This window comes from Passer domesticus, chromosome 5, assembly GCF_036417665.1.
Source record: "Passer domesticus isolate bPasDom1 chromosome 5, bPasDom1.hap1, whole genome shotgun sequence".
In the NCBI taxonomy this organism is placed as follows: Eukaryota; Metazoa; Chordata; class Aves; order Passeriformes; family Passeridae; genus Passer; species Passer domesticus.
Window position 1 is genome coordinate 50,834,981 of NC_087478.1, and position 14,346 is coordinate 50,849,326.

Below are 14,346 nucleotides of genomic sequence, written 5' to 3' on the forward strand. Positions count from 1 at the left end.
AGTATAGATTCAACTAGTCCTGACAGTGTTCATCAGGCTTGGTACTGGCCAATTTAGAATATTTCCAGCATTCAGAATATGTAAGTTTTCTTCTCTTCCCTTCTGTCAGTTTTTAATTCTCTGTTTCTGTGTCTCATTTTGGAAGCAGAATGCTGCAGTTCTGAATCCTGCCAAGCTTGAATCTTAAATTTTTGTTGAGTCCTTCTCCTCTCTTTCACCTTACACTGAAGACATGCACAGCTTTGGCAGTATTTGGCTGCAGCTCCAACATTCGTGTCTATATTAAATTCCTAATTATCTAAACCATGACTGTTAGAGTAGTTAGAAGTAACAAGACAGAGTTCTGTTCTGTTCTACTTTAATAGTCTCCACAGTGTAGAAATTTCTTACTTATTATGTTTTTAGAGACTGAAAACTACTTTGCACTTGATTTTAACTTCGAAGGCTTCTACCAAATACAGCTAAACCTTGCAAATCCAACAACAAGGAGAACTGAGCTGAAACAGATCTTTTGTGTGATACCAGCTCACCCTTTGGCCACGGGCAATTAGGTGACACCCCAGCCCTTCCTTCCCCTTTAATATGCCTTCTTATTTTCCACTTTCTGGAAACCATCTGATGTCCTGAGAGTGCAATTCACACAAAGTGTTAGCAGTGGGTCCAGTGCTCTTACTTTAATTGCAGTGGAGTCATGTAAAAGCCACTATAGGTTGAAGAAAAAAAAAAAAAAAGCTTCCACTAAAGAAGATGTTGAAAGTACCTGTAATAACTGTAATTTTTACTACTATTTTTATTGTTTTTTATAGAAAAATACATCAAGGCAAGAGCTGAGGTTAAGGTCCTGTGTATCAGGCTGTAGACAAGATGAAATCCTCTAAAACTGGGAAAAAATTAGGGCAGAATAGGAAAATACTGTTCACAGGCACCAAGACTGGCACCAAGAAAAAGCAGCAGATACCCAACCCAACATAAAAAATAGCTGATACTCCTTCAGATGTGGCATGTGCCATGAGTCACTGTATTCACAGGACCCCTATTAAGAAGAGCCACCGTACAGCTGCACTGTTGTGCTGTGTGTTGCACAGTTGCTCCTCCCTGCTGCTCGAGACCGCTCCATGCTGGATGGAGCTTCAGCCTGCCTCATGCTGCTGCTCTTATCCTTTCAGTAGAAAGTAGCACACACTTACTAACTCTGAGGATTTACATTTGCAACACATGAGACAGACAAAATGGAAGAGGGGTAAAGTTTTTTTTCAGGGAGAATTGAGCAAGAGGCTGTTCAGTGTCAGCCAAGAAATCAGTGTCACAGCTGGGAGCTGAGTTAAGGTCTGGAGTCCCCTTCAATGTCTGAGTTACGGCATAATGCTTTCCCCTCCATTAGCCACCAAAACTCTGTGAAGCAAAAGCAGAATTGAAGGCACTGAGTTGTCAAGTTCAGAAGTGTCTGTTTTTCCATGGAAACCTCTTCCCAGCAACAGCCAAGCTTCTCATCGTGCAGGAGCTGTCAGACAGCTGTTCTGTGCAAAATGCTGTGGCTGCAGCTGCTTTCTGGAGAAGTCTCAACCCACAGCCAGGCAGCACGTAGCCCCATTCTCAGCAATCCAGCTGTAATTCTGCCTGCCCGGGAATTTTTCACAGTGGTCATGCCAGAATCATAGCCTTGTTTTCTCTCGTCTGGCTGTTAGTGGTGATGTATGAAGAAGTAAGAAAGACAGCTTAATTTTCATAACCTAACTTGTGCCTGGAGTAACAGAGAGTGAGAGGAGTGCACTTAATCATAACTGCAGGACCAGAACAGAAGATGATAGAGCTTTTGCTGTTAGTTGTGGTATTTTATTATAATAACTCTTAGGAAGAAGAAACCAGCAGCTCAGAATGCTGTAAGGTACAAATCCATTACGGCAGGCACTGTGTTCTCATCTGCTGGAAGAACAGCTCACATAACTCTTTGATGCTTGCCTTTTCCAAAATGCCGTGCTGGGAGGGAACTCTAGCCTATCCTGCCCAGAAAACCTGAATTCAGACTGAGGTATATGATCAGAGGTGAAGTGAACCTGGTGATATTTCCTGCAGAACAGTGAGCACCTTGCAGGAGAGGTATAAAGGGTGGCAGAGGGACAGGCTGGTCGTGGTCAGAGAGCTGTTCAATGTGCCTGCTTGACACCCTGCATCCCTTCGGCCAGTGCCTCATGTCTGTAAATTTGTGATGAACTTGAAAAAGTAAATATCTAAATGAAATAGCTGGTACAGGGCAGATATTCTCACAATGACTCTTTAAAAAACAAAAATTCATTAAAGCACTGAGTGAAAGCTTTTGAGTGAATTTTTAGTTGGTTGTAATTGGAAGGACACAACTTCGGAATTTTTTTTGTTTGAACTTTGAGATACATGGAATAATGTGGTCTACAGGGTCCATATTATGCATCTTGATTATGTGTCACATTGTTTTATATTATTTAACATGAGGATGGTTGTACGTTCTTTGACATTATTTTGATATCTTCAGATCAAAATATTTGGGGAATGTCTTCCAGAAAATATTTCTGATTTTCTTTTTTCTGTATTGATTCAGAATGAAAACCTTTTTGGAAACATTAATATTTGCTATGCAGCTGAGGTCTGGTTTTCAGGATTACTTCTGCCTTAAGTCAAGATCACAGAGACAATTGTAAAGGAAAATAAAATATATTCTTTGGCACAGACAGCAACACTATTCCAGCCTAGAGAAAATAGAAATATAACTAGAGAAGATGGAAAGCATATCTCCATAATTTTCTCCAAGGTGGCTTGGGAGACAAGCTATCACATCTGCCTAATAGGCTTTTAGGCACCAGTAAGAGTTACAACAGCCTGACAAGTTGCATAATGCTCTACCCTAGGACAGTGTGTGAATGGGGGCACATTCCCAGGCCATTGCAATAGCAAACCAGAGTGTGTTAGCTCATACATTTTACTGTGTGTTTGTGACTAGCTAAAAGGGCATGTACAGGCAGTTATTCCAGCTCAGTTCATACACAGTAAGTCACATTATCTGATCCATGTATCTGAGCCTTAAAGCTTACATGATGTTCATTTCTGCCTTCGTCTGTGTCCCATATGAAACCTCAAGGAATACTGATGAAAGTGAGATGTTTTTCTTGTGTCATTAAAAATAAAGTGAAAATACAGAAAGAAATTATGCAACTACAGTAAATACATGCCAACATAATTTCCTGAACCTTTTTTAGTTGATCTTGGCATAAGAAATAATAATTGAGAAGTAAGTATTTCAGGGGTAAGTTATTAGAACTGAGATTTTTGACTTGTACGTGAGAAATGAAAACCGTTAAGATTTGTTCATTTTTTCCCTATCCATTGTTTTAAAGGCTGAAGTCTGTAGTATGTTGGGAAATCCATGAGACTAAAATAATGAAAGCAGATTGATGCTCCATGATAAAGAAGGTATCTGCTTCTTGCAAAAGGAATTCTGACATTTCTTTTGGTCGTAGCTGTACTACCCTGAGAAGGATCTGTGGACTGCTGGGTTGTGAAATGTGCTAGTAGATTATGGGCAGGGTCAGTCTCTTCCTACCAACTGTGCCAACCCATTCCAGCCCAGCTGCACCTGCATTTTCTGTTGGTTTGGTATCTTTATTTCTCCTCATCCCTTATTAGCCAATGTTTCTTATCTTGATTTATTCTGCTTCAGCTGTAAGGGAGTGGTTATAAACAGGCAGACTTCCAGCTTGGAGTCAACAAGTGTTGGTTTAAATTGTGTCCTTCAGCTCTTTTTGCCTTAGGCTCTATTCAACCAGTTGAGATTCCTTTCATATTTCCTCACAGTATATGGCTTGTGATTTCTGATGTGATCTCCAGTGTGTTCCAGGTGTCTCATAGGTTGAGAGATGCTGTCGTTTATCTGTATGAACAGAGTTGCTTAGGTTGTGTTTGCTTCTGGCTTGTAATTTCCTTCATTTTCTTGTGCATTGCACTCTGTTAGTATTACCAGTTTTCAGTAGCACCAATGGGTCTTTGATATGATCCCTTTGATCTCTCCCAGATTTTCCACCTTCTTAAAATTATTTATGGGATCTAATATGAAAAATTATATATACTGTATAATAAATGTGTAATGGAATAGGAGATACATCACTGGAAAATAAGGTCTGGTGAGAAGTGTCAGGTTGTCATTAGGATAGAGTAGGATGATGCTAGGGTAGTGCGGAGTGGATTTGGTAATCTCTCAAAGTTATTTTTATATTGATTTCCATTCACTCCTTGAATGCTTTCATAGTGTTCTGGCTTGGTTTTTTTTAATATACCTTGGCCAATCACTGCTGCTCACACTCTTTGAAACAGCATTCAAGACACATTGGGGTTACTGACATTCCACTGAATTACAGATACCACAGGAGAGTATTGCAAGCAATTTTCAAGCCAATTATAAAATTGAGTTAATCATATCTGTCTTTATGTCTTGTTCTCAGCCCAACCTTGTGTTAGACCATACTGAAATAGCTGTGATTCTATGTAAGCAGCATACAATGATCATTTCAGGCTTGCAGTGCACTGCTGTGACCATACACACAATTTTATGAGCATAGCTGGGATTTGAAAATGAGCCTTCAAAGCATGATCCTTAATTGCTTTTTCAAAAGGTTGCAAAATAATTTCCAGTACTAGTCTCAGTGCCCTCACTGAGCATGTCCCTCTTTCAAAGAACCATTCCTTTTCCTTTCTCTGACTGGATCCAAATGCAAAAAAAAATCCAAATTCTCCCCTTCCATCCATCCGCTGTTACCACAGCATCCTTTCAATCATTTCTCTTATTTACATTTTATACACCACATTTTAGGATACCTAATTAAGTCCTTATCTGTACAAACATTCATTTCTTGGTTGATTTTTGAGCAGTGCAAACCTTCTAGACACATTTGGTTTAAAATACATTTTACTCTAGCTGACGCCAGCTGCTAATCAATGCAAGATAAACTGAAATAAAAATGAAGTCATAATTTCTATGCAGCATTCTACACAGCCTCACCTAAATGACTTCTAAATTACTCTCTTAAATTAAAACAGTGCAACTTTCTGATGTAGGTAAACTTTTCAAATCCAGTATTTTTTTAAGCAAAAGGGATAATATGTGTCATTCTGTTTTCTCAGTCACTCTTTGTGATGTTGAGCTTTGTTCTTCAATTATGTTATCTCCATCAGAGTATGAACAGGTCTTCATATTAGATGATCATTTTACCAACACTTAATTCTCACTAGGAGTATTCTCCATCATTGTATTCCAAAATCAAGCAGCATTCAGATTTGTCTGGATGACATATTTCTGTCAGCATGACAAAGGATCCCACAGTGTTTAATTACTCAGGCTAGCCAGGGAAGGAGGGAAGAAATGAGCCGTGCTGAATTTGCTGTGCCAGGCCTGCTTGTCTGTTACATAAGCTGCTTTATTCTGAAGTCATGGAAGGAAGGCAGCACCACATCTTCTGCCTTCTTCCACTGGTTGTCCCTCTCCAGATTTCCAGTGTGTTTTCCATTTATTGACTGTCTTACATCTTATGATATTCTTGTAATTTGCTCATTTTCCAGGGCAGCAAGTTCTTGGCTTGGTGGAGAACCAGAGTGATTGGTATTTGGGCAATCTCTGGAAGAACCATCGGCCCTGGCCAGCGCTTGGGAGGGGCTACAACACAGGTAGGACCTCAGGGTTTGCTTTGAATTAACACCTGCAGTCAGTCTCCTGGTATAGAGAGATAATTTGCATCCCCCTTCCTAAGCTACAGCTAAATTTTTCTTTCTAAAAAGGAAAAATGATGCAATGAAATGCATTTTGGAATTTCTGGTCTTCTCTAAATGGTGTTTAAAAAGATTGTGTGACATCCTTTGGGGAGGAACAGAGCTTTTCAGCAGTCTTGACAGGTCCTCAGCACATCTCCTACAAGATTTCTGTCCACGATGACTTGTATATAGGCCCAGCAAGAGGGAATGAATAGGAGTTGATAATTTTCTGTAGAGAAGTAAATGGTATCACAAAATGTTAGCCCAATAAAGATAATAACCCCTGCCGGACACCAACAGGGTCATAATTGTCCTAATAAAATGCAAGCTACTGGCCATCAGTTTCTGCTGCCACGAGAAAGGAATAAAGGCACTAGATCAGAGAATGTATTAGGTTACAAGAGACAGGTCTTCTCACTGATTTATGTTTGGTATGTGAGAAAACATACCAGGTGCATAAAGAACACACATATATACCTAAATCATTTCAATGCAGGCCTTTAAATGCTGATGCAGTGAGTTAGGTTCTCTCTCTCTCTTTGTAATAAAAGGCCAGAACAGATGGTGAAGCCTCCATTTGGAACAGATGAGTCCATTTAAATATCCCTGCACTATCAGGAAATTACTCACCATAAAAGTGATTTTGCTTCACAGAAATATATTGGATTAAATTAAACAGACTAACTAGAAAAAGGACTCAAGAAGTTGTGTGTTTGGGTCATCTTATTTCTATATTCCTATGTATATTTGTGGGAATCTCGCTACGTTTTGTGAATTTGTATTTTAGTGTCTGCAGAGCATCTCTGTTCTCTGGAAATGTTCAAAAGAATAGCCTAACAGAACACAGATTGGTGTGGAAACAAGATCTTGGCAGAATGGGTTTGTTTCCTATCTCTTCTTTGCCAGAATTGCAAATACAAAGGCTAGGTCTGCCTACCCCTGTTCCCCAGCCCCCACAAAGCATGAGACAGAGATAAGTTTCATGGATTTTTCCTGAAATCTGAAGGCTTTTGTTATACACAATTCAACTTGTTGGTGTCAATTCAGTTCACTGTTACACCACAAGCCAGTATCTTTCATTCTACTGAGAGATGACCACCTTCTATAGCTACCTTCTTTCTGCTGTACTTTTGCTTTTTCCTTTCTGCCATTTTAATGCTGGCAGAGAGAAATCTGGCACAACCATATAAGATCAGAATAATGCAGTAATGTATGGTGGGTAGTATAAAATACATACATTTATATCTAAAATGCTAAGGTTAAAAAAAATTCTGTGAGGCTTTAATTTACATCGTCTTAACTCTTCCAAATGGTTTATAGGAATACCAAATGTCAGTATATCACATAAACCTTACACTGAAAGCAAAAATAATCAAATATCTGCAGTCCTTCACATATACTGCATGTGTTTATTCTTGTATTAATACATACCTATCAAGCCATGCAAAATCCCATAATCCTGCACAAGATTTTATTTTCCTCACAATTTCTTTTTTCACACAACTTACCTTGTAGTTATAAAAACTCTTTTTTTAGAAAGAAAACCAGAAGGTAGGTAATGTATGGAAGATTGACAAGTGATCATAAGAAGTGGAATGTTGTTTTTTCAAGGATGTGGAACAAGAGGTCACTGAGCGAAACAGTGCAACATCTGAGAAGTAAGAGACGAGGTTATTGACAGAATCAGCACCCTTTAATATAAATTCCTTGATTGAATTAACTGTTTGCCTCAGTAATCTAGCAGAGACTGAAGTTATACATTTCTCAGGGAAGATGAAACTGAATCTTGTTTGATGTGTTCAGTAAATAAAAATAATTGACACTGAACGCAATGGTGTGGCCAAGGAGGATTCAGAAAACTAAAGCAGGGGGACACCGAAAAGAGAGGCAGTATCTCTAAGCAAAACACTAATGAAAGGCAGCGGTCCAGGAGGGGGAAGGCATGGAAATTCAGGTACCTAGAGCCATACTTAGGAACTCCAAAAGGACCCCCAAACTCCTGAAACTTTAATGAGCTAAACAGAGCTGGATCAGGGGGAGGCTCTCAGACAGACTCTGCTCTTCCTCTTGGGAGAGTATTTACTACAGACCTAGGATACAATCCTAAGAAAAGAGATTTTTATGTGAGCCTCTTCAGCCAGACCTAACCCTGGCAGATTTGATTTTGAAGCACCTCTCAAAGTCAAAAGTGTTCTACTGCTCCTCACAGTTTCTGAAGATAATTTCTCTTTCACTCTTATCTTTCTATGCCTGAGCCTCTCTGGACAACATATAGGTTGGGAGAGTCCCAGAAGGCAGATGTATTAAAGGCAAAGTTCTGTTTGTTCCTTCTTCACTGGTTCTTTAAACCCAGTAAGCATTTGCACTCCTCTCTTCATTGTATGCCCAGGACAGATCTCCTGACAGCCAATACAGATTTTCAAGGAAAGATTTTATTTGGTTGTTTTTCATTCTTCCTCATTTTCACAGGCAGATAATCCAAGTCATACTTTAGTCCATAATAATATAATTGTTGAAAAACCAGACCAAACCCAAAGTCAGATGTTTTAATTAGTGTTTAAGGTGTTAAGTTAGAATCATTCTTTATTTGTGATTACATTCTCTCCTCAACCATTTTAGACACAATTCCTTCTGTACCACAAAGGTTTCCAAATTTTTTCCTGTACTTTACTGGTAAACACTCAGTAAGCTGCTTAATCAAATGCCTTTTTTATGTAACATCCACTCCATGTTGGTTGTCTGCACTGAGTTAACTCTTCCAGATTGCTCATACACTAATTCAAGCACAATTTCTTGCTCTGTAACTATATCATCTTTCACTGGCTAAACTGTGCTTTTCAAAGTATTGCTACACTATGATTTTTCTTTTTACAGATGTTAAACTGACAGCTTCAGAGTTGCACTGTATAGTTTAATGTTCATTTCAGGAGTAGCAGTCATCTTAGTCCTCAGAAAAGTATCTTATGAAAGAAATTCTAAACATAAAAGCTTTTAGTACCCTTTTTTTTTAGTACTTTTAGTCTGCCTTATACTTTCCATCATGGTGGAGAATAGCTTTTAAAAGCAGTATCTGGTGACTGTTAAGGCTTCTGACCACTTTGTCAGGGATGTGAATCACCTCTGGCTTCTCTGGCTTTAGTGCAGCAGAGCCAGCGTCATCAGCTGAGATTGGACCCCATGCCTGCCAAATGGAGCTTTGGGATAAATCTATAATTTGGGTCCTGGGGGTAATTTTAAAAAACTTTGGCCCTGGGGATTTCAGACTCCTAGAATACAGAAGCCCATACTGAGGATTTGAGGTTCATCTGAAATGCACTGCCTCTGTAGCCACCGGAAACTATAAGGAGGTGTCTCAACAGCTTGAGCAGAGAATTCATACTCCCACACTGGGAAATGTGACATTACCAGATTTGTGGATTGGGAACAGAAGGGAATGGCTAGCACCTAACGATTACTAAGCTATGTGTGTACTGTGCCTTATTACTCCTGTGTTTGTAATGACTGGAAGACTGCTAGAATAAATCTCTCTCCTTTATTGTTTCCCTGGAAAAAAAAGGACCTGTGGAAGTGGAATTGGAAATTGAAAGCATGTGTTATGTCATTTTTTGCATAATATTTAACAAATCTGAGTGATGAAAGACAAGCACAGAACAGACTGTTTATATTAAATAAGCCTGGATCACATCCTGTGCTCCTTCATGATGATTCTGTGCATCTTCAGTGCAGAAAACAAATGACTTTTTGAAGCAGTGCAGAGTGGGCTGTTGGTAGTCATGGCACTGCCTGTGGTCCTGCTCCAGAAACCCAGTAGCATCTTTCAGCCGAGCTCCACAGGCTCATGACATTGTGGTAATTGTACTCATGTCTGTTGGCTGCTTGAGAGAGGAGGATGTCAAATTGTCTCAGTGAATGAAAAAATCAGTAAAGCCATGGTTTATAGAACCTCTTAAACCCACCATCGTGGCCTCACCAAGCTTAGCCATGCCCCCTCTAAAGCCATTGCAATAATCCTGTCTCCCATTAGTTCAAACATTTGTCATGTTTGGTAATGGAAGTGCTGTCATTTGGGTTGGATCAAAGTACAGAAGCCTTTGCAAACAGATGAAAAATGCATTTTAATTGATAAAAAACCCATGTCCAACACTGATGACAAGTCAAAAAGCAGCATTTTCTTCATCTACTTAGGTTCGTATTGTGCCAGGTTTTTGGATTAGATTATTCTTCTATTAAGACACTGTGAGTTTACTCAGTATATACTGTTCTCAGTGCAAAGCATGGTGATACACTTGAGCTTTATACATGTAGAGGTGCCTTTGAAGTACAAATACTGTGCACATTGTCCAGGTAGCAGTTTAGGAATGCCAGCCTATGGTTGCTTTTAGTCTCAGCAAGAAATATCACTCTGTTTGTGTCAAAGGTGGGAAGCTAAAGTGATAATTCTGCTTTTTGATGACCACATCTCTATCTTTGTTGTCTATAATCTGTAGCTTGCACTTAAAAATAAGCTATCTTAGAGGTGACTATCCTCAAAGTATAGCTTCATTTCAGGTCTTTCTCATGCACTTTCTAAAGCATGTGATGTGCTAAGAACTTATTTACATCATGTTTGACATTTCTGAAATGAGGGTCAATATGTATTTGATTTTGAAAATGGTGTCTCTAGTTTGAGAGGCCTATCCATTAGTAAAGACATTACTGTGGCTGAATTAGTCTAATGTTCATGGCATTCTCTCAGATACCTCCTCTACTCCTTTAGCAATTGAATCTCTCAGCCCGCACAAAAACTGTTTTTAAAAAACGCCACCAGACTTGCTTTGAAACACTGAAAACATTTATCTTGTAGGAAACCTGTGATTAAAAAAAAGATGGCGTCTAGACAGTCTATACTAGATTCTAGTTGTATTGGAGTAAATAAAATTTATTTCTTTTTAGTTGATTAGATTGTCCTTGTTTTGGGAGTTTTATTGGTCTGACCTGAGCCCACACTGTAAAGTTCTCCATGTAATGTACATAAATCAGGCATTTATATGTAGCATTCCAATGTAATGATTTAAAAAATCATTTTGAAGTGTTTTATTTTTAGCTTGATCAAGGCAGTTCTTTATGTGAACATACATACCTTGATCAGTAATTATGTTGTCCAGCAGTCTGAAGTGCCCTCTTTATTGTAGAGGGACAATCATTAGCAGGTTAAATTTGGATGAAAGACTTGCACATAAAAGCTTAGTAAAGGCATCCAGGTGTCTACACTGAGAACAAAACCTTCTATTATATGATGGGAGAAGCCCAGACAAATGCATGGTGATAGTAAAACCAGTACGTTTCCTTCTGAAGTGCAAGTTCACTTTCAGTTTCTCATTGTGCTAATAAAAGTGATTGTGGAAAGACAGTTCCTTTTTGTAGAGACAGAGACAGCAGTTTTAGCCGCAGTCCCGAAACAAAGAAAAGAGGCATCACAGCTGGACTCCTTCTTTGGACTCTTAATAGGAAGCTTTCTGCCTGTCACAGAAAGTAGCAGAGTGACTAAGATGTCTTTCTACCCCGTGTCAAAGTCATTCCCACTAAGAGAGTGCCAACAAAACCAGTTGGATTTGGTCATAGTCAGATCACTCTCTTAGGTGCTAGCATTTCGTGTTAGGGCAAACTAAGTGCAGGACAAACCTTTCCCCTTTAAAAAAATACCAAGAGACTTTGAAAGAGAAGAATCTGCCAAACTGAGTAGACACAAATCTCAGAAGAAGCAGCTCATTTCTTGCCTTTCCATGTTGTCTTGTCTTTATGTTCAGCTACATCCTGGCTTTAATTGTTGGTGCTGTAGCTCCTCTGCCTTCCCCTCTGCACCAATCTTTGTCGAAGTGAGCTCAGGGGAGGAGAGGAGCACTGCAGTACACTCTATATGCAGATCATCTCTACACAGTTGTTCTCAAGTCACAGAGAGTGAAAAAAGAAGTTTTCCTCAAGAAGAACTGTTGAATTATAGGCAATTTAGGTCAGAAAATATCTCCCGAGGTCTTTTGGTCCTCTGAAAGTCAGCTCAGGTTGCTCAGGGCCTCTTCCAGCTGAGTTTCAAGTGTCTTCATGGACACCTCTCAGAGCAGCCTGCTCCTGTAGTCAGCCACTATTTTTCTATTCAATGAAAAATAAAAGTAAAAATTCATAATATGTAATTAGATTTTCCTTCGCTGCAGTATGTGACTGTTACCTCTCATTCTGTCTCTGTGCATCTGTCAGAAAAGTGTTGCTCCATTAAGTGGTTTTAAAAACCAACAAGAGATCCCTCAGTCTTTTCTTCTCCAGGCTGAAGAAGGCCAGTTCTCCCAGCTTCTCCTTATGAATGCCAGGCCCATGACCATTTGGGCTGCTCTCTGATGGATTTACTCCAGCATGTCAGGGTATTTATTTGACTGAGGAATCCAAAACAGTGCTTCAGATGAGGTCTTACAAGTGCTGAGCCAAGAGTGGTAATCACTTACCGTGACGTGAGGGCTAATATAGCCCGACATGTGGAATATTGCCCCAAGGTTGCACTGCTGGCTCATGTTCTACTTGCTGTCCACCCAGTTTCTTAGGACTCCTCCTGGAAATCTCCTTTCTATCCACCTGTCCTCCAGCATATACTCTCCATTTAGGAATAGTACCATTCAGGACTTTCTGTTGAATTTTAGGATCTTTCTCTTACCCACTTGTCCAGTCAAGGATCCTGTGTAGCTGCCCATCCCCAGGGAATTAGGCCACAGCCCAACGTGGTGTCACATGTTACATTGCCTAGGACACATTCTATCCCATTTCCCTGAATGCTTAACAGTATCGGGCTCAGCACCAACTCCTGGAATACCCCCTGTAACTGAGCACCATCTGGGTGTTTTATTACTGAACACAACCCTCCGAACTTGGCAGTCCAACTTTGCAAGCTTCTTACCCAAGCTGTACCTGAGTTTGGCTATATGAGCATGATAAACAGCTCCTTAGGCAAATCCCTGTATTTCTGTTGTGAACCTAATCCTTCTCTCTGTTACTAGAAAATAAGTGGGTGTGCAGGAAGGATTATGTTTCCTGGGTTGTTTTTTTTTAAATGCTGTAGTTAATTTCCAGGCTTGTTCATTGTGTGCTGCTGCTTTCATTCCCCTAATCCATTTCTTAGAATGTTCTATTCCTCCTGAATCTCACTCAGTCAATAAACTGCCCATTAAGGGGGGTGGGGGAAAGGCAGGGGGAAGTTTTCTGCTTTTTTCTGAATACAAAACTCCAAACCTCTTTGTCATCCAAACAGAAAGAAACACCTTTCAGGTCGTTCAGCCCTGAACCACATCTCCTCCTTTGCTGGTGAGATGTTGAGTGAACACCAGACCCAGACAAGCTGTGATGGGTTCTTGCTCACTGTGCCCATTGTTACAAATACCCTTGTGGACTACACTTAATATTAGAAACTGCTTTTGAAAGCTCTTCTCCACTGTGATGGAAAGTATAAGGCAGACACTGTTAAGACTAAAAGCCAGCCAAAATAATTAGCACCTGTGCAGGCTGCTTTTTTCCTCTTCACATAGTCCCAAGTGGAAACCTTGTAAAATTGTTGATATTTTGACCCCTATTGAATGTGATGTCTTTGAGAGGATCAAAACCAAAAAGCCAAACATGATTTAAAGCAGTGGTCGCTGTTACCATTCACTTTTTACTGCTTGCTGTGGAAGAATAAAACACAGATAAGTATCATGAATAAGGTCCAGATCTGATATAAATGCCTGATTCTTACATTAAAGAGAATTAAGCTGATTTACAAGAGCTAAGGATTTAGAAACAGATTCTTTTTTGTGAAAACACAGGTAGGTGTTTCTTTGGTGGAGAGTCCAAGATAAATTACTTTTGGAAGACATACTTTCTTTCAACAGGGTAAATAGTCAACAAATTTCAGCAGACTTCCTCAGTTTTTATCCATGTGTGATACCTTTTTCCAAACATACCTGCACACGGAGATCCAATGACTGGACCTCCTGCACAGTAACGCTATACAGTCTGTATTCTTTTGTGATTCCTCTTCAGCACAGCTCACCCGAAGTCCAGTTCCTTTGCCTTTTTGTAGAGTTGTGACACTCACTCACAATTCTGTGTTTTGAGGCACTGACATGAAGAATTCTACGTTCAGGAAGAATTAAGAGATGTATGACAATCAGTCCAGGATGAATAATTAGATGAACTCCAGGTCTGTTATGATTGACAAAATACTTTGTGTGATCATTGGATGTACAACCAGAGTCATTTCAAGTATGAGTACAGGAGATGCATTTGTTTTGTATGGGATGCAAGCTTTTTACTCCTGTCATACCTGATATCTACACTGCCAGGTAACTTAGCTGCCCAGTTCATTCTTCACTCTTGGCTCCCTGTTTATCCACAGGACACAGAAGTTAGTTGGTATCCTATCTTTCTGAGGAACCAAACTGTCTTTCATTAAAAAAAAATATAAAACTAATAATATTTAGTGTAATTTGTTCACAGTTCAGTAAGTATTTCTAGCATGGATAGGACTACACTCCATTTGTCACTTCTTTCCAGTCCTTAAGTGTGGCATCAGAAGATTAC

The 14,346-nt window shown here is 39.6% G+C and overlaps 1 protein-coding gene across 5 annotated transcripts in view; it reads left to right on the top strand.

Moving 5' to 3' along the window:
• LARGE1 (LARGE xylosyl- and glucuronyltransferase 1) overlaps positions 1-14,346 on the top strand; it is a 278,352-nt gene that overhangs the window by 204,969 nt on the left and 59,037 nt on the right. For all 5 annotated transcript variants that reach the window (XM_064420387.1, XM_064420390.1, XM_064420389.1 and 2 more), the window contains one exon: positions 5,581-5,685. In XM_064420387.1, the coding sequence (XP_064276457.1) occupies positions 5,581-5,685 (105 nt within the window). The remainder of the gene's footprint in view (positions 1-5,580; positions 5,686-14,346) is intronic.